The sequence below is a fragment of the Nyctibius grandis genome, chromosome 8 (genome assembly GCF_013368605.1).
Source record: "Nyctibius grandis isolate bNycGra1 chromosome 8, bNycGra1.pri, whole genome shotgun sequence".
In the NCBI taxonomy this organism is placed as follows: Eukaryota; Metazoa; Chordata; class Aves; order Nyctibiiformes; family Nyctibiidae; genus Nyctibius; species Nyctibius grandis.
This window is the reverse complement of record NC_090665.1, coordinates 29839917-29861689: the sequence shown is the minus strand read 5'-3', so window position 1 is coordinate 29861689 and position 21773 is coordinate 29839917. Positions and strand designations below refer to the sequence as shown.

Genomic DNA, 21773 nt, shown 5'->3' with positions numbered 1-21773 from the left:
TGGGCAGCCTTACTTTCAAACAAACTAAGCGTCCCTAATTCTTCCTATGCCACATCAGAGCAATAGGGTAATATGACTTTATCAATGTTAGCTCTAAAGGAAAGCTCTGCTACATGAATTAAATGCAAAAATGGGTCTAACCTTGTCTTCCTGAGTCTGTTGAGAACTTGCAACAACAGCTCCACTTCCTGAGTGAATGACTCCCATTCATCTCAGGGAAGTTTTAACTTTGAGGCCCTCAGCACTTAAATTACAATAGTATCTTTATGCAATGAGACAAATTTGTTCACTGGATGCAGTGGTAGGATCTATCAAGCTGCTCCTAATGACTGTTGAGGTAGGAAATTCAACCATATCCTCTAAGCCCAGGAAGAAGGACAGGGAAATTTTACTGTTTTCTTGTTCCAAAAACACTCAAATGTTCTCTCTCTGCCAAACCCCGAAGTTGCTGATGTGTGGAATACCTTGGTTGCATTCATTCAATGCTAAAAGCCTTCCAGTTCTTCTCAGTAACATGTAGAGAACATTAATGCTCTTCCAGCATAAAACAGCTATGGCACATTGCTAAAGGCAGCATGAGTGTGGACAGATGACTGTAAGTGAGCAAGTTATCACAGCTTAATGAGTTAGCACTCATCAATAGAGCTGTGCAAGCTGATTATGTGCATGGTCCAAATTCACTGCAAATTTGAAGTAAACTCTGTTTGCTTAAACCACTGTAAAAGGTCAATTTTGCAAGTCCTTTGCAAAGGACTAGACTTGAACACACAGCCCTTTACTGTGCCTCCACTGATGAGCTACAGTAACTAACTCAATCAAATGTGATCTCTTAGGAACTGCTCACACCCCTGTATTTTCATTTCCATGTCTTACTCAGAAGAGTTCATGGGTTTACTCGGAATTGCTCAGCGGTTTTCAGGTTGCTACAGTTCATGGGATTCTGCAGTCTTCTGTATCAGTTGAAAAACTGTAGTTGCAGAATTCAGCTCCAACTTGTTTCAAGTCTCATGTAGGCTTGTCTGTATCATAACTGCTACAGGTTTCAAAATACATGTCTGTGTGTGATCTAGTGCCCCCAGCAATACTAAGCATCCTATAAGCTTCTCTTTTGTGTATATAGCCTCCAAACATTCCACTGTATGTCTCAAATGCATTTGTAATCTGCAAGTAATTGGTCTGTGTGCTGCAGAATTTGAAGAAATGATGTAAAACCTGTACAACATACAATGAAGTAGCTGTCCACTGCCTGCTCGTGTTGTAGAAGTATCAACATGGGGAGATTCCTGATAGTGTAGGGCTTTTTAATCTAACAAAAGCAGACATGTAAACAGCATATGTAATTAACAATTTTCTCAGGGAGGTTCTAGATTCACATTTGTTTTCTTAAAAATCATTTGGATGTTAACAAAACCCACAAGGCTCAAGCAGGTTGCAGAGGTGGGCTAGTCAGATAATCATGGGATGGAGGGTCTTGCTTATGAGAGAAGATGAAAAGAGCCTAACAAGATGTTTAGCCTAGGAAGATGAAGGCAGGAACATGAAGTCTCTTTACATATGCATCAGGAGGGAAAAGAGCTATTTAATTTAAATGGCAATGTTGGCATAAGAACACGTGGTTATAAGCCAGCCATAAATAAAGTTAAAGGTGGAAATCAGAAAAGGCCTTTTAAATGGGAAAGGAGTGAGGTGGTTAACAGCCTTCCAGAGAAGCAGCTAGGGGATAGGGGGAGACAGTCCAAGGTTTAGAGTAGCATTAGATAGCTCAGGAAATGGTTGCTTAGAAGAACATGATCAAAATAGATTTCTCCAGCTACAAACTTAAAAAGGGAATAACAAAAACAATGCATATGGCATGGTGATTTCTGAATTTGTAACCAAGTCTCACAGCTCACAAAATACACTTTTGGGGACTTAGAATCCCAAATGAGGAGGATGATGGCATTTGAGAGGCCTGAAAGTGATTTCAAAAGACAGCATCAATGATTTACTGCTCATTTACACTCCTGCGTGTTGTGTCTTTTAATCACTTCTTTCTCCCAAGCAAAAACTGTATCTTCATTCATTTGCAAAGTTTCAAGACTTTATTGACTAAAAAAGGCAATGGTACTTAAAAGATGTTTTGCAGGTGCACACTTTTACAGCATCTCAAGCTATCTCAGACCTTCTTGTTTCCATCAAATCATAAACATTTGGAACAAAATAAACAGTGCAGCAAGAAATAAGCAGCTTTCACTATTTAAAGTGCAGTTTCACTCCAAAAGACAACTGTCTAAAATGGCACTGTGGGATTCCACACTTGGTATATCTCAATGGCCTCCAGATCAAATTTGCACTGTTTACAGTATAATGGGTTTTTTTTGCCAACTGCCAGACCTGCAAACAGAAGCCAGGTTCTGAAAGTCAAGCTGTGTTCTTTCTGGCTCATGCATTACTAGCAGCAATAAAAAAAAAAAAGCTGGAAGTTAAATTTTGTCCTAAGTTACACCTTCGTAATCTCAGGGACCCAGAGTGCTCCTTTCGATTACTGCTGTGCTGTCCCACTCTTCTCGACAAAACTGTACTGAATGAACTGGGAGAGGAATTTAGTCTTGGAACTGGCAGGGAATTCAGTTGCTATGGAGAGAATCAGAGCAGAATCCATTAGTTTAATGTTACTAATGAGTACAGAAAAAAAATTCATTTTGTCACTAAGCTAGGCAGATGTGGTTTTGAGTATACACAAGGAGCAGATCTGTTCAGTAGGATATTATTTTTACAATGCTATTTTTATTACAGTAGCTGCATTTTTAATGTTTATATATCAAACATTTTATGGTGATTAGCTTTTCATTAGCCATCATATTAGTAAACCTGTATTTGTAAATACAATTCATGGTTCAGGTATGGCTCCTTGTAGACCTGCTGTGCCCATCTTCATGCAGACCACACTGTAAAAGACCACACTGCTCTAGAGATGATGAACATCACAGGACTATCGTTAGATCATTAGAAAGCCATACACAGTGCAGGTACTGCATCTCATATAGGAAGTTCAAAGGGAACACACATGCTTGTCCCTCTTATTGCACTTCTTGTGTCACCATAAAACACTTTGCATGTCACACTGTGTTCAGGAGAAAGGTTCACTGACTAGGAACTTGGTGCACTTGAAGTGGACAGCAACAGCAGATAAGGAAAGCAGGGTAATCTTTAGATTACCAGAAGAAGAGGTTCTGCCTGTTGTGAATAGCAGTCTGTCCTAAGGACAGGCCTCAGCCTCAGTCTTCAGGTCTCCGCGGGATCACTTACCATGATACAAAAGCTGAAGTTGATTCACCACCAAGTAATATAAAAAACCTCCTAACAAAGCATCTGACATTTATATAGCAAAGTTGTGCACTTGATCCTAAGTACTCTATCTGTTCATTATTATTTATGGGGTGTTTGGGCAGTTCTCAAGATTCAATAGGTTGTGAAAGAACAAAGGGCTGTGCAGAAGTGCCCTCACTAGGATACAGAGAGAGCACGGAAAGGGGATAAAACGTTGCAAAGAAAGTAAATGACTCTTTATACCAGTGTTTACCTCCACTAGGGAGATTCCTGTCTTCCACCTGTTCTTTTTTGGTAATAAAGGTGAGGTACTGCCACAGAGAGAGAGATGAAAAGAAGACATGTTAGAAAATCATGATGGATTAAAGAAGAAAAAGTCACTAGAATCTGAGGATACCTGACCAAGATCAATTTACGGTAAAGTGGCTAACAAAAATATGTAATCACATTAAAACTAACTTTACATTGAAAGATTACAGACGCTTTGCCAATAGTTAAAAAGGTTATTAAATGTGCTCTGGGATTTAGGGACCTCTAAGCCTTGTTTAAGTAAACCAAGTATAACAGTTGCAGTACTAGCTAAAGAGGGACTTACAAAATAACTCAAATGAACCTTTACTACATAATTCAATATGGCTTCTGTAATGAAAAACATGCCTCGTGAATCTATCACAATTCTTTATGAAGCCTGTAAGGCAATAAATACAAAAAAAAAACAACTGGTAAATTTTATGTTTCAGTAGGCCTCTGACACAACAGAGTTCTGAAATTATGTAGCCATGAAGTGGGATTGCAAGTTGGCTAAACAAAGAAAAAATAAAGAGCTGGAATACAATGATCAATGTTCAGAAAAGGCAAAGTATTAACAGAGCAAAGTGTCTCAATTTTCTGGTTTAGATATGATGCTGTTTAATATGCTTGCATGTGTTTCAGGAAAAGATTTGAACCAGAAGACTATAGAGTTGATACAGATTTTAGTTTAAACTTAATTAAAGGAAACCTGAGGAACTTCATAGGTATTTTATAAAGATAGATGAACATGTACTATCACGGTGAAAAAATGCAGTTTGACACCAGCATATCAAAACAAGTAACTTTCGCTATTCTTGCCAACAGAGACATTCTAGATAAAAGCAAGCTGCAAGAGAAAACACAGTAGGAGACACCACGGACAGCTCACGAAACTTCTCCATGATGTGCTGTCCTAAGAAGAGACAAACTAGCAAGATGTTACAGTAGAAAATAGCACTGTAATTACTGTAATGCTGTTGTTACATTAACCAGCCATGACCTGGAATACATAGCCATTCCAGTTTTACATACAGCAGCATAGTGCCCTTCCTCTTATGGGCTGCTAGCGCAATGGCAGCCTTGTAGAAGGATCTAGATAGATTGGAGCATTAGGCAATGATGGGCTGAAATTTAACAAATCCAAATGCTGGGTTCTGCACCTAGGATGGAGTAACACCAGGCACAAGTATAAACTTGGGAGAGGAGTGGCTGGAGCGCAGCCCTGCAGAAAGGGATCTGGGGGTGCTAGTTGACAGCAGGCTCAATATGAGCCAGCAGTGTGCCCTGGCAGCCAAGAGGGCAAACCGCATCCTGGGGTGCATCTAACACAGCATAACCAGCCGGTTAAAAGAGGTAATTATCCCGCTGTATTCAGCATTGGTGCGGCCTCACCTTGAATACTGTGTGCAGTTCTCGGCCCTACAATTTAAGAAGGATGTTAAGGTACTCGATTGCATCCAGAGGAGAGCAACAAAGCTGGTGAAAGGGCTGGAAGGAACGTCCTATGAGGAACAGCTAAGGAGTCTGTGTTTGTCTGGTTTGGAGAAAAGGAACCTGAGGGGCGACCTCATTGCTCTCTACAGCTTCCTGAGGAGGGGAAGCGGAGAGGGAGGTGCTGATCTCTTCTCCCTTGTATCCAGTGACAGGACGCATGGGAATGGTTGCAACCAGCTGCACCAGGGGAGGTTTGGACTGGACATTAGGAAGCATTTCTTTACCGAGAGGGTGGTCAAACACTGGAACAGGCTTCCTAGAGAGGCAGTTGATGCCCCAAGCCTGTCAGTGTTTAAGAGGCATTTGGACAATGCCCTTAATAACACGCTTTAATTTTTGATCAGCCCTGAAGCGGTCAGGCAGTTGGACTAGATGTTTGTTGTAGGTCCCGTCCAACTGAAAAATTCTGTTCTATTCTGTTCTATTGCAAAACCATTTGAGGCAGTCCTCCTACAGTCAAAGCAGGGAGAGAAAGAGGAGGTTTGGACTCTAGGATTTCTCCCCATATCTGAAGACTAACTTAAATGTGCTTAAATTGTCACATGCAATGAGAATATTCTCTGAGGTACTGTGACAGAGATTATAGGCTACTGCAGGAGAGATTATTGCTGTGATTCATGTTGGAGCAAATACTTGGGAGCAGCAGATTTAGAGTTCCATAAATTATGGGAGACACATGCGTAGTTCCACCTGAAATATGCAACAGCTCCACATTTATGATGGAGATTACAATATTGTCTTTTCCGGGCAGGCAAGCACAAGTTAAAACTACTCATGTTGAACCACCCAGATGCATGCCAGGAAGGATCCAAATGGTATAATAGTGCTGTGTCTAGATCAATATACCTCACCTCTCAAGAGGATTTTATAGATTAAGCACAACACTGGAATAAATGTGGCTAGATGCCTCCCAAGGTGCTGGCTTCCAGCTGGGTGCTTACAGGGTCAGCATAAAAAGACTTGCATATATGTATATGCGAAAGACCGTGTAAACATATCTGTACACACAAGGGTGAAAAATAGTCCTAACAAACGGAATTTAAGCTTGAGGATCTCTATGGGCATATTTTCAACAGATGGAACAACATGTCATGCCCTAGCTAAGCTGACAAACAGAGCTATGCCAGTGTTTAAACTACCAAACAGGGCAATCTCTACAGCAGGACTTGTGGAGTAAAAAAGAAAGAAATAAAATAAACAGATAAATGGTGACCAAATATTATGGTATAGGCCCCGAAGGACAAAGAACTAAATTATTAGGAAAAAAACACAGGAATGTATAAGGAAAGTAATTAAAGTAATAAGGAGGTAACCTGAGGTAGGCAAATACATGTGTGGGAGCTGTACAAAAATGCAACTGAAAAGAAACAATCCGGGGCACATATCCACATATGGCAGAAATTCTGATATTACAGAGAAGTGAGAAAAGAAGACATAACTCTGCTGAATATCAAAGTATGCCGTTTCAATTAATATTGAAAAATAGAGAAAATACAGAGAAAAGCCATGGGAAAAGACATCCAAAAATTAAATTAGATTTTGGATATTCACAGAGAGTTTTTAAATCTATAAAAAAAGGCATTTTGGCAGCACATGGAATTTAAACAAACATTGGAATTTACATATCACCAACCCAACAGCTGATGAGACAGATGAGGGAGTTCTGGGCAGGCATCAGGAAATTTGCAGCAACCCTCCAAAAACACAACCAGCAAAAGCAGGGGTCACAGCTCTTTCAAGGACAGATATCTCTCAGGTCCTATCAGATTTCAAGCATACTTCTTCACTGCTCCAGAGAATGAGAGTTAGGCTGGGACTAGCTATAAGATCTGACCATTCCCACAGAACTAACAGAACGTATTCTCTTCTCTGTCTAGAGGGTCAGCCAAGACAGAACTGCTTGGAGACAATCTGGGATTTGTAATTCTAAATGTGAATATTTCTTGGACAGTTACAAGTAAATCACTCAAGTCTGAGCTCCTTTGCCTCTCTCCATGGAGAATTCCTGATCAGGAAAGGGTATCAGATAAGTCACCTTTTTTCATTAGGCTTCACTCAGCTTCCTTAATGAATATTCTGAATCTTCCTGGCAGATTTTCTCCACAAGATAATAATAGATGGATCTATTAATAATAAATGTTATTAAAACCTCCCTTTGAAGTGGCAAATTCCTTACTTCAAGTGAAACTCAGGTATTTTCCTGTTTCTTAATGGGCATCTCTCATTGCTGTTTTCCTCATTATGGTTAAAACATTCCCTTCTGAAGAGATGGTCAGACTGAAAGACTGTCAAGAATCACCTTTGGTGGTTCCTGCCTGCCTTCCTCTAATTGCTTCAATCTTCTTCAGTCTCGTTTAAATGAAGGTGTGAGAAACATGCTGTGGTTTCTCTGGCTGAAAAGCTCCTCACAGACACCACAAAAAAGCACTCAATATCTTTATAAACAAAAGTTTTTGTTTTACGGAATTAATTTTCCTCTTCCCTGCAGTAGGGTGTCTTTTCTTCTTTTTAATCTATCTCCTACTACTTGGTTCTTTTCAGGTTTTGTACTTGGAGTTAGGCTTGATAAATTATTGACCTCAAGTTTTTATTTATGTTTTTTTCAAGTCTTTATGGCTGTTTTTCCCTCTTGCTAAACTTTTTCCTTCATGCAGTTTATTTGCTTTTGGATGGTATTAGTTTTTTTTGGTTTTCTGCTGTTTTCAGAAGCAAGCTATCTCATTGAAAATGCAGTTATTGGCTGTTGCTTCTTCTTTCTCTTTTTCCCTACATCAATACTCTCCCTGCAAAGAGAACAGAGCATAAAACCTCTGAGGTCAAGTAGGCTTTGAAAATGCTCATCATAGTGGGGAAAAAAAGAGTAGATTGCTGTTCTTTGGAACTTTCTGTATACATAAAGAAGGGAACCTCAGCACAAGAGGAGGGGAATGATTTTCAATAGTGTGACATAAACCAAAATAAGCAGTCCAAAAAACTGAGAGGTGTCTACAGAAGTGGAAAACTATTTAACTTAAACAGGAAAAAAACTTAAAATTTCTCCTTGGCTGGTTCTGCAGTTCCACCAGTTAGCTTGGAATATTGCATGTGTTGGTAAGCTGCAGAATTCCCTTGGGAATTATGTGTTATTTTGAGCCACTGCTCATATTATATTTTATGTTTGGCCTTATTTTTGCAAGAATTCTTACTGGTTTGATCATATAGTGAAAGTTACCTGTCTGTAGATATCTGATATTCTCACATATATGAGGAAGACCGTCAACAAGCTCAACAGATATAATTTTCATACTGCTTTATAAAAGGGCCTACATGAGAATCCTGATTTAAAAAATAAATTTTTTTGCCTGCTTCTTTTTCCTATTCAGACATGAGGTTTAAGTAAGGTCTAAAGTGAACATCTAGACTAATTAGCTTCTGACGTTTCATTTTATTGAAATTTATTGGCTACCTAAGGGAAGGGAAAAGTTCCAATGTGTGGATTATGCAGTAGATGGGGTCACAGGTTTTATTTTCACCTTGACATTTACTCATTGTAGATGGTGCATCAGCTACTTAGACAAACATTCTCCAGCTTTAAAAGTTCAGTCTGAAAACCTAGCACACAGCTTTCATATGTACTGAACACCAACCTTTTCCATTGATCCTACATGAGCGATGGAGGTATTTAGCGCATTGCAAGTAATCAAAAAGTATCATGAAAAACTGAGCTTATAGTGTAGCATTCAAACGGACAGAAATTGTTAACAGTTCTACTTTGTTCTTCAAGGCATTACCCATGCCTTGTTCTACACTTACCATTCCATTGCCTGAATATCTTAATTTTGAAAAATGACATTAGGGAAATACCTATACATGTACATCACAAACCATTTCCCATCGATTTTGGTTAAAAGCTAGAAAGCCTACATAAACAGTTGTCTTTGATGCCCTCTAACAAGCTTAAAAGCAGTAATAACCAACTCAAACTGCTAGAAATGACTCTGCATGTCAACTGCCTGATGGCTGATCATTTCTTATGTGTAAGCATGTATTTTTGTTACCTTGATTGCTGGAATGGGTTTCTTTGGACTGAAATGCTTTTTCTCGGGAAGCACAGTAACCATACTCTGTTCCTTCAGTTTAATCTTGTTCTCAGCTATTATCTTTTTGCGTTGTTCCAGGTAAGGTCCAAAACTGGGTAGTTTCTGAAACAAAAAATCAGGAAACATGACTATGCCTAATGGGCGGCTGTAGAAAAAAGGTGAGTCTGATCCCAAGGGAGAGATCCTAAGTCCTTGCTGAGTGCAACTCGCGTCTTATTCAGGAAGTTGAAATTGAAATCAGTGAAACCGTACCAGAGTGAGAAGTGAATAAAAATCAAATATGAACTTCAGGATCTGACTTGAAAATATATATTGACTATGAAAATATTAATATACCATAGCAGAAAAATAGCTGAATTGCAGGTCAGCATCCAACAGTCTTCTATTTCCCCATTGCATAGTTGCTTATACATAAAAATGTATCATGTTAAATAATTCAAATGTGTAACTTTATTTCTATAGTATGTGGGAAGGTACCATAAAACTATCAGTTTACTTAGAAGGGCTCCACCAGTGTTTAAGACTATTTGTATGGATATCTGAATATATTAATATATATTTTTAAAGCGTACAAACATGTATTTTGCACTCTGATAACAGAAGGCTGTCTTGACCTGTCAAAGTAAGGCTAACAAACACCAAATGAACTGAAACACATTCTAATCTCCTAATTTACCTCTGTGTCCCACTTGCAGACTTTTCTGCAACATTTAATCCTTGAACCCAATTAAGCAAAGTCTAGAGGAAGATTTCACTGAATTGCAGAACGTATGTCTCACCCAAGAATATGAAAGTGCTGGTTCAGATTCCATGAAACACCCAGCTTCCTGAAAGAAAAAGTCCCTTTGCTTACCTACAGAGATATGGACACCTGTAGTGTGCCACAATCACAGATTTAGGTGAATGAAAAATGGTAGAAAACATGGACTCTTGCTTGATGCAAAAGACCATGCCCTGAAACTAGTTCCCTATTCTGCAAAAGTATTTTATCCACCTAACTAAGCCCAGTTCAGAAGCTACTACAGTAGCTTCTGGAAATAGCAGGTAATAACAGGGAATACATAGCCTCAGCAGTTGCTAGCATTAATTCACGCTAATAATACCACCTCAAAGAGCATATCAAACAAGATACAGTACTGCTGTGGTTATCAATTTTTTAAGAAGGAATTTCAATGTGACTTTTAAAAACAGAATTATTTAAAAATTTAGAAATTATTATTTTTTAAAATGAAGTAAATCCAGAAGAGGTTACCCTGCTCTTCTGCTAATCCTTAGGAGAAAAATTCCTCAATGAGCTCTGTCAGTCACGATACCCAACTTTGGGACCACAGCCTTCTTGTTTTGACAAATAAAAGCTTTCTTAGCTGCTAGGTTTTTGGCACTCTGAGCAGACAGCCAGAGGGTGAGGTCCTTGAAATGCTTCCCTGCTTCCAAGACTTGGTTTGTGGCCTCAACACTTTTTTAACTTCAAGTCAGAACAAGACTTGCAGGCTCGTGGTGCTCTCCAGAGGAGGTGCCCTCCTGCAGGCTGGGACTGAACCGTACTCTGGGACAAAGCCTCAATCTAGGCAAATCCAAGACCAGAACTGTGGGGGATGTTGCAGACCTCATCTGTCCCAAATCTAGATGCAGCTCAAGTTTGCCCACCAGCAAAGGGCTCTTGTTTTGTCTGTTCAATGGGAACTTTGTTCCTGAATGTCATGTTCAAGGGCTTCCTTACAGACATCAAACAACCTTTCTTTTCTGTGCAGTTGCCATACATGATCTCGGAAAGGAAATGTTCTAGGATGTCTTAAAGTAAGTCTTTAAATATTACTGCAAACAGCAGTGAGGTAGTGGCCTTACATACCAAGGTCAATTAAGACAGCAAAACCAGACTATTTTAAACAGGAAAATGAGTAGAAGAAGAATTTGTCTAATTTCAATCTAATCAATAGACTCTAAAGCACACAAATAGAGACTCAATGCTTTATATGACTTTTAGAAAGCCTAAGACTTTTACCAAAAATCTAAAGAATATAAATTTTGATAAAAAGCATTCTTGTATGTCTGCTAGGCTGCATCAATTAGAAATACATTTTGGGTATGAATAAGTAGTATCTGTATCACTGAGAAACCATTCTCTCTCCATAATTTATGTGCTGATGCCAACAACTTTGGGCTTGAGAGGGCGGGAGACCTGACGACAAAGCATTTTTGGACTCTTCCCTGTCTGGCCAGGAATTGAATTGCTGACTTTCAGAGTAGGTAGCAAAGCTAATTTTGCTGAGGTTTTAACTGAAGTAGTAGAGAGAGGAGACAGTTGTTCATGGCTTGACTGATTGAAGATCATCTTTGGGAAGAACAGCCGAATCTTTGCAGAATAAATCCTTTACTTTTTTGTTCTCTTAATGTATGCCCAATCTCCTAATTTCTACAGACAGAAATTCTGAGTATATTGAAATGAAATATGTGAACTAAGGAAAAGTGTGGAAAAAGAATTCATTTTTGTGTATAGGTGAATTACAAAGGCAATTAATTAATTCTCTAAGTTGTGAGATGGAAGTATTTAGATTTTTACATCTAACATAGCTGCCAGCTGGAAGGTACAGCAGACATTTTGAAAAGTATGCAATGCCATCAGTACCATAATTCAGATGTTTTGTAATGACATGCATGCAGTTAAATTAAACTATATAATCTGTATCTTCTAAAAATAAATGATATGATGATTAATCTAGAAAACTAACATCCAACCTTAGTCTTTGCTGTGCATTGCTGTTTTTCCATCAAGAAATTGAGTAAGTGGAATTTAAAATAATTAAGGAAACACCTAGGTCTCAGTCCAGGCTTGGGCATACACAATGAGCTTCCACTGACTTAACAGAAGGCGATTGTGTGCCCTTACAAATGGTTTGTTTATTTTGTGTTTGGAGTCTAGTAGTTCACAAGCAGCCAAGCCAAATTTCATCAAACAACACTGACAAACAGCAATCTTTTCTATAACAATAAATAATACATCAAAATGTAGCCTCAGGAGCTTAGGAAGGACTTATTGATGGTTCCCCTTATGAGTAATGCACAGATATAGGGAAGGCTGATGAGTTTGCTTATTGTTCAGAGCTGTGCTTTGAAATATTTTGGAGTCAAAGGCCATATGAAGTGGCAAACAATTTTTTAATGAAGTGGATATAGCAGAAGTGGAAACATGTTGAAATAACTGCTGAAGAGATGGATATTTAAGAGACTAAAATTAAATCACGTCTAATCATTGTAGGGGATATCTTCCCAAGCACGTTGGGGATTTAATAGCACAATTCCCAATGAAAGCACAAGCACAGAACTTGGTGAGTTTAACTCTGTTTGCTTTTGAAATCTTTCTACAGTATGTTTTTTTTTTTAAATTTCCAGATATTCCAATGTCATTAAACTCTCCAAACACTGATATCTTTGTCATATCAACATCTGCCTAGAAAAAAACCTATTAATATGAATATGTGGATCATAGCAAATGCTTAGAAGATTGCAACAAGCAGAGTAATTAGATAATTCTTGTCTACTTATATATCTGTATCAGTGACGTCTATAGCTGCATCATTTGTATCCATCTGTCTCTATATAGCCATAATTCTATGTGTTTCTATTGGAGGGATAACAACAAGAATGTAGCCAAAATAAATATATTAAGTGGCATTATTTCATTGTTTATAATTGCATTATCAGAAAACTGGAAGCTTGAAATACTGTGCTGGAGTATTTTACAGAAAGAAAGGAAAAATCCAAACCCTGCCCCCCTGCCCCAAGGCTTCCAAAAGCTGCCTTTTAAGTGATGAACTGCATAAATCTCCAGCAACATTGTGATTTTTGTTTCAGTAGTTTCTCCAGGGATTCATCATTGATGAATTTGTTCTCACCAGAAAAGCTAAATCCTACTCATTTAAAGATAACAGTATCTTCCACTAAAACTGTCTCAATCCAGATATAAAAAGCATTACCCTGCCAATAGAGAACTGACAACATAATGAATCAACAATGGAACAAGCTGGGAGAGCTTTAAGGTGAATAAGTCTGTTTTGATTATAATTTATTCATGGATCAATCTAAAGGTAGTTGAGCATATTATGAACTAAAAAAAGTCCTTGTTTCCTAATGGTAAAAAGTAGAGAGAATCCTCCACTTCAGATTGCTGCAATTTTTATGGGCACACCAGCAAGTAGCCTAACTGGTGGAACAGGCTAGTGAACAGGGCAGTGCAATATGCATCAGATGACCCTGACTTTATTTCTAACTTTGAAGCTGATCGGCTCCTTATTCTGGGGAAATCCACCTATCTCTCCATGATGTAGTCATGGGTTGCTAATTTGGGAGCCGTCTCCTACTAAGGGGCTGGATGTTATCTACTGTTAAAAGACCCAGATTTCAGCTGGCACAACTAGGTATCATCATAAACTAAAAATAAGCAACAGTCTCCTACAGTATTCCAGTGGGTCTGAAGTATATCCTGCTGGTATATGCTGATGAGATGGGGCATCAAAAAGAACACTGGAAAATAGTAATTTTCATTAAAATTATTTTCAGGGAGCAGCAGTCACAAGGTAAAGGAATAACTTACATAAACAATCGTAGGGATCACTGGCTCATGGAAATTTGGGGTAGCAGTATCATTTAGCTATGAGGCAACACGTTTCAAAAATACTGTTTCCCTCATGCGTGAAGAATTTCCCATATTGAATGTAATGTCATTATCCAATTTCTTTTATACTTGAGTGTTGCCTCCAGTGTGAGGTATGAAGATGTGTATGCATTCATTCTCTAAATTCCTCTTGTACACTTTCAACATGTAAATAACTTTAAGTGACACAGTGATGTCCCTCATGAATCTGGAAACAGAACTGAAGCTAAATTGTCTTATTTCACCTACTTTACGTTCTTCACATGCAGAAGTTTCTGCTTGTGCACAGCAAAACTAGATGAGAACAAGAATGAAGACTGAAAAATGTCTGACAAACTGAACTGCTAAAAGACAGTTTAAATTGCTCTACTGGAATATTCTATACTGGTTGCAGTAGAGGTGCACCAAACAAAGGCCCACATACTCTGTAGCTATGCAAATGCATCGATAATTGTCACACTAAAATTTGCCACATAGTGGCAAACACTAGTGTGTTCCAAAACACTCGTGTGTTTTAGAAATTAAACAAGAGGTGGCTCTTAATCTTCCTTCTCTGTAGCTTGTTTTTCTGAATAGATCTTTGAAATTACTTAACCAACAGCTTTCCCTCAGAGAAGGAGAGAAGAAAGGAGGAGAAAATACAAATTCTCTAAATGATTGGAAAGGACAAAGGTGGTCAACTACCTTCACAGAATCACAGAGTGGTTGAGATTGGAAGGGATATCTTGACACTATCCAGTCCAACCCCCTGCTCAGAGCAGGGTCAGCTACAGCAGGTTTCACCAGTTTGTCTATGAGGATGCTGTAGGAGACAGTGTTGAAAGCCTTGCTAAAGATAACACCTACAGCTCCCCTCTCATCTACCAAGCCAGTCATCTCATTGAAGTAGGCTATCGAGTTGGTCAAACGTGGTTTTCCCTTCATAAATCCATACTGACTACTCCTTTCCCATGAAGAACAGTTGATCTATAGTTGGTTTAGTTATCCTCCCCAAATACCACTCTCTTCTGTAAACATGCAGAAAAGCTGGGCTTCATCCCTTTGCTGCCTTGGAAGGTTTCTCGTTGGCTTCAGAGAACTCAGGAGAGAAGCAGCTGGGCAGGTAAAAGTTAAGAGTGAAAAAAAAAAAAGTTAAGAGTCAGCTTGGGAGGCTGCACAGCCAAGTGACTACCTCATACACAGTTAAAGCTATGAAGATTGCAGGGAAGAATGAATAGCTTTGAAGAGGGTAATAGGTGAAGCCGGACCTCCGAAAGTGGAAGCATGGTACGGAAAGGCAATCAGATAAGGGAAACATTAACATTTAAGCAAGGTAGATAGCTTCCCTCACCCAGGAGCTACAAGAATTTAAATCAGGTTTGTATGGGTCATTTTATATGCCCTCAGCACAAAGGTTTTAGTAATGTTTGACCCCCATTTGTTCATGTGGAAAACTTCTATATTTGACATATAAAGTTTTCCAGAGAAAGTAGTTTCAATTTTAATGATTTTTTCCAGTTGCTTCTGAATCCTTCAAGTTTATTTTTTATAAAGTCTACTGTGCTCAAAATGGCTGCATATATCTAGAATTCTTATTACATGCTGCATGTACATGTGGCCTTGACCACACTTTGCACTGCGCAACAGTTTCCATTCAGTGGTCTGCCTCCACCCTCTTGCAACTTTACAACAACAACAACAAAGATTACTAAAGTTTCCTGAAGTGATATCTGCTTTTGTCCTTGTTCTCAGAGAATACAATGAAACATGACTCCAAGGTTTCCAGAGAGGAAGAAAACACAAAGTCCCAGTACCAAAGAACAGCAACGGTAACAACAAAATCTCATCACAATGTCAAGGTAGCTTGTACTCCTTCCAGGAAAAAAAAACAAACAACCCAACAATAAAGCCAAAAGCTGAATTCTCTTCCTCTGAAGGTGGCAAATAACATACATATTCATATTTCTAGATATATGAAGAGACTAGTTCGCACAAGCTTTCCCCTCTAATTAAGTAAACTGCTTAACTAATGAAAACTAAGTATGTATGGCAATGGAGAAAGTGAAGCTGCTAATTCTTATTCTTCGAGATGTCCTTACTCTTTCAGACACTCAAAGCTCAATTCTCTTAAATAGCTGCTCTTCTCTGTGTCTGTCTGGCAATGCTAATGTATGGGACCTTCCCATACACTGCATGGTAAGCGCCCATGGCATGAAGGAGTCACCCAGACGGCAACAGGGCTTCTGTCAAGCCCTCCAGCAGGGAATCCTGCGAGAGTCCTCCCCATTGCATGCGGGCAGGTGACATGCCATGGAGAGGACAGGACACTTGACTCTATCAGTTTCCATCTGATAGTTTCTTGGGCCAACACCAGTGGTTACAGCCCCCAGAGCTGCTGTAGTTACATTAGCCAGAAGCTGTGGAGAATTTGTCCCCTGTATTAAAGGGTTCACACATTCTCACGGCTCTGTTTCTTAGAGCTGAGACATTACTAGCACCACTGCCTTTAATGATGTGCAAATGCCTTCAAAATAAAGGACAGCACATAACATTTATTCAGAAAAAAAATGAACTCTGCCTTTCAGTTATTTTGATTTTTTTTCTTGGAACTTTTATTTGCTTTGTAAACAGCGCTGTCTCAATAATCTGTAATTACTGCACATATACTTGTTCCTGCAACCTCTGCTCACCACACTGCGTGTGTATATGCCATTGCATTTAGTTACTCAACTATTCTGTCCACTCTTCAGACCATGATTATTTAGAGCGGGTGAGCTAACCCCCAGCCCTGCAGTAATTCTGAGACTAAATGGAACATTAATGTGTGTTCTAGGAAAGCATATTGCTGTGACCTCACCATGAGATATGTAGTACCATGCTTGAGTGTACAGATAAAACCATTATTTAAAATAATAATTATTTCTTCTTTCATAATTTTTCTAACACTGCCAAAATTTTCTCTACTAGCTCAAAATCACAAACAAATTATGCTTCATGTTCTACCTCAAATGTTTGGTTTTTAGCAGCTTCTCTATGCCAAGTGAAGGAAAAGATTTTAGGATTACAGGCTTACTATAGTGCAGCAAAAACTTACATTCTACAAATGTACTGAAGTCATGAAATATTCATCAATAAAACAAAAAGGAGTTAATATTTGAAGCAAGCTTAGACATTTACAATCAAAAGCACGGGTGACATAGATGATAAAGAAAATGTTACCTTCTGGGGTGAAGAACAGAAGATACTGATACACATTACTGTGCTACTTCCTGAACATCTGGCAGTCTGTCACTTAATAGACAACAACATCTTCTCTAAACAGAAGAGACTTGAATTCATCAGGGATTCCTGTAGTACAGTATGTGCTTAACTTAAGTACCTGCTTTCTATGATTTCCATAGATTACCATATTCATGACACTGTGGAGTGAAAGCATTCTTCTCACTCTCTAACCAGAACATGCAAAAGAAATTAAAAAATTGGCAGGCACTTTGTCTCCAGTTTGTTGGACACTGGAGGAAAGGACTTTCCACCCATTTATGCAGATGAAATTCTGTCAGCTAAGAAGCAGCGTAACAAAGATGTCAGCAGAATGGCTATTAACAAATAGCTGACAGGCAAGCAAATATAACTGTATTCAAATGCATTTAGGAAACATGGATCAGTATCAGTTGAGCCTTAGTATTGGAAAAAACTTTGTGCAAAATACATTTTGTGCTTTTACTGGTACAGAAGTAAAATTACATCAATCCAGTATTTACATTTTCATGTGTATCTATATACCATAGTGTGTATATATATCTACACATTCAGCTTATGTGCTTATCATATCAATGTTCTAAATTAGCTGATGACATGAAAAAATGCCATTGCTGGATACTTTTACCCATCTTCTCCTCCAAGCTGGCTGGTAACTGAGCTGTTCAGAACAACCCTAAAATCATCTATTTCTTCAGATTTAACCATCCTCTTCTGGGGGTACATGTACTGAGGAGATTGAACTCTAGCAGTACCTAATGACTGTCTGTTTTATAGGTCCTTTTAAAGAAGTGTCAGAGGTGCTAGCTAGACTATTAAAAGGGAAAAATGAATCTCTTCTAACTATGAGAAAGCGTGAATATCCTTGCTGCTATGGCTACATTAGTGGTTACCAACCAAGCTGTCAATCATAGATGCTGCTGACCCAGCAAGGTGAGTGGAGCTGTATTAAACTGAATTTGCTAATTCCACTTGTGCTAAATGAGCTGGGTCAGGTACCAGGAGCAGTCTAGCCCTGTTCCTAGAACTGTGAAGCCCCATGAAGCTGCATTTAAACTGCCTACACGACCCATGTGAACCTGTTCAAAAGCTCCATGAGCAACCTGACACTACCACGCAGCCCAAGGGCAAATACACCCTGTGGACAGGATGAGATGAAATGCACACTATCTACACCCTCCTTAGCTCTCCCACACTCCCTTCCAGCATCTCCCTGGTGGAAATACAGCTCTAGGCACCCTACAGTACTTAAACACAGAAAGTCTATGTATGTACCATGGCCATATAAAAAATATACAGTCTAATCAGTTACGTCCATCAAATTCGTGCTCTCAGGGGAACAGGAGACTAGGCAGAGAAGGCAACCAGCAAATGTCTCTTCCAGCCTCTGGAAGAAACCAAGGTTTTGAAAGCCACTCTATGAGGCTTTGAGTACATTCAGTAAAATAACCATTGCTGCCACTGTGTACAAAGAAAAGTACATTTTCACCATTGCAATGTGTTTTAGCTGCAAATTTACCTATCAAATACTTTTTGCTAACGGTTAAACCTTGCACAAGTGGTAAGAGCATACACTTTTTCCATCTGCTGGAACCTTTGCAGATTTTTGTTTTGGTTTTGTTTTGATTTTTGTTTATCCTGCCTTTTTGTTTTGATGTATTTTTTTGCATCGAAGCTCCAGATTTATTACCGACTTGCCTATACTGTAAACAGCATATCATTTCAATAAATCTAGAAATAAAATCCCATGTAGATTACACATCACATAACTATATGTATATTATTGCACTAATAGATTACTTAAATGCAAACCACTGCTAATAATTCCTAAGCAAACCTTCTTCCACTCAGATTCATTGTAATCCATCTCTTATGGCAGATGAACTACAGCACTTATCCTCCTTCTGCACAGGCTACAATGCTTTCCCTCATTCATCTCCTACACAGTAATCCTTCCATCTCTACTTCACACAATCCTAATTTAAATGTAAAGTATTCATTGCAGACAAATGAGCTCTAGGCAGCTCTTGCAGCTGTGACCAAGGAGCCTACCATTGCCTTTTAGAGTCTTCAAACTCAATAATACAATGATTTTTATCATCACCTCAATAATCTAAACGCACTAAATTTCATGCTAAGAGTCATAATACAAATAGTTCTGGCATTAAGAGTAAGTGCTTCCACCCCTAGATAGTCAAAACTCCCACTTCAGTTGGTGAGAGGTAGGATGAGAAAATGCTGAATGTTCTCCGATGAAGAGTTTGCGTATTCTGGTTTGATTAAGGCCTTCCAATAGCTTTGAAAACGTTACAAATCAATACATAACATATGACATTAAAAAAAATTATGAGTATAGCCAGATGGTGAGATTGGAATGGCCCATGGAAAGAAAGTGATGATGAAGAATTCTGATCATCTGAAGTTATTAAAACTTTTAAACGGATCTGAAAAGAAATAAGTAATTGCTAAACTATTTAAAATGAATATTATATCAAACTTACCTTATGAATAAAATATCAATAACACATTACAAAAGTGATACCTTCACTAAACTGATATAAATGCTTCCTACATCACCATCAAGTAGTGAGATGTCAATGTGTAGGTACCAAAGTAATAGATGCTCTATAAAAACCTAATGTAGACAAACAGAAAAGTGCTCATTAGAAGCAACCTTCCAAGTCCCCCACAGTGCCTCTCCTGCATATTTATGTCTTTATATAGCTAAAGTATAATATCTAAAGGATCATTATATTCTGAAAATGACACTACAATGGTCATATATTCTAAAATGCTAATTTGATTAGATTTTTCACTCAAGTCAATCAGAAGAATAATTTGATTTTTAAAAATCTAAAGTGCAAATCATTAGAAATACAGATCAAAGGCATACATCACTGTATTTTTAAAAACTATCTTGTTTTAAATTACTATAATAGCTTTAAAATGAGTTCTGATCATCTTGTTACTACAAGACTTCACTGATATGTATGCACAGTTAAGCTTGTGAGTATATGCATTCAGCTTGCCCTCTGCTATTAAATATAACCACAGCCACATATTGCTTCAACAGGCCATCTGCTTTTTCATTTTTTTTTTTTATGTGCTCCTTACAGATAAACAATGGAGAGAGATAAACCTTTCCTTTACATATCACTTTGTACTGTGTACTCATTGGGCTATTTTGCAGGTCAAAAGGATTGGCATGGCACAACAAACTACATAATTTATACTTGCAAAGAAACTCCTGTCCTGATCCTACAAGCTTTTACACGTGGCTGACCTTTAAACATGCAAGTAGTTATGTTGACTGAGGTTAAGCCTCTGTGCAGCGATGGGGGGGAACGGGGACCACGTCTCACTGGCTGACCACAACCAACCCACTCTTCTTGGTCATTCACACATGATTCCACCTGACTTCATCACAGGAGTTACAGGTGCCCAATGAAAGATAAAACGGAGCATACAGTGTACGCCTCTCTTGCATTGTTTGAAGAAACTGTTATGTCTTCAGCTGTTCTGCATCCAGATAGTTCCAGATAACATACCTCTTCACAGATGAGTGATCATGCAAACCTTACAGAACTTCGCTACTCAAAAACCTGCCATATTTAAAAATCTCATTCTCATTTAAATTGTAAAAGCAAAAATATTTTTATTCCTTGACATAATTCATCTTGTTCAAATTATGCCAGATATTTATAGTGATTCAATCTACAGCACAAAAAAAATCTATAGCCATTTCGACCATAAGACAGAAAGGGAAACAAAATTTTCTACTTAGTGCAGCTTCTCTACATTAATGCTGTCTACAACAGCACTGCTGCTATAAAGGTCACAGATGACAAAATTTATATTATTATAGATAATCCATGTCATCTGTCTGCCTGACTTTTTTTTCTCCATATTTTATAGAGGTGCTGTGTATTCTGATGGATAAAGCTCCTAGGAGAGCTTCAGTCTGAGTGGCTTACAAAGGCAGGAGCAGTCACCACACAGGAGAGATTTGCTGCTTCTCCTCAGGAAGGCCGGGACCATTTCCTGCCTCCAGAGGAGATGTAGTAAGTGGTCCTGCATGAGCAGTAAGTCTGTTCTCAAATATCCACTCTTTCTGTGTGCAGACCACTTCGACAAGTCATGACACCATAGCAGGACAAACTGCTCCTATCAGTTGTGCACCTGGAGCAGGGCACGCAGGGAGATGAGGCAGGGTAGCAAAATGCAGCTTAGCTACATGGGCTTCACAGATAACTGTGGCACAAAGCCAGCTCACAACTGTGAAGTATTTAAGCAGCACTTGATTTTGCTGGAGATAGAGTAGGGTTGCCCTCCCATGCCCCACGGCTGCTGGAAATGCTTGGTGTGGAGCTGGAGCACTTGCTGGCCAGACAGCAAGAAGGAGAAGGGGCAAGGCTGTGATGGGGAGCAGTAGACCAACGAACAGCAGGGCTCTCCCAGGCAGCAGAAGCACCTCTAAAATCCCCCACTCCACCGTGCCACCTGAGGCTGCTGCCTGCTCTGACAGTAACTTGACTGACAGAGCGGCTCATGCCCCCAGCCACCGTTTCAGACTATCTGCAGGCTTAGACAAACATTTTTCTGTGCTCAGACCTCAGAAGTGGGAGAGTACACCTCACTCCAGCCTTTAATCCTTCTTCCAGATGAATTATTTTCTTTCAATCACTTTTTTTTGAAGCAGAGTTCTCTGAATT

General features: G+C 38.8%; 1 protein-coding gene across 1 annotated transcript in view; it reads right to left on the bottom strand.

The window, feature by feature from the left end:
* Positions 1-21773, bottom strand: part of DPYD (dihydropyrimidine dehydrogenase) — a 375099-nt gene that overhangs the window by 5872 nt on the left and 347454 nt on the right. The window contains 1 exon segment of the mRNA XM_068406142.1: positions 9132-9275. Coding sequence (XP_068262243.1) covers positions 9132-9275 — 144 coding nt within the window.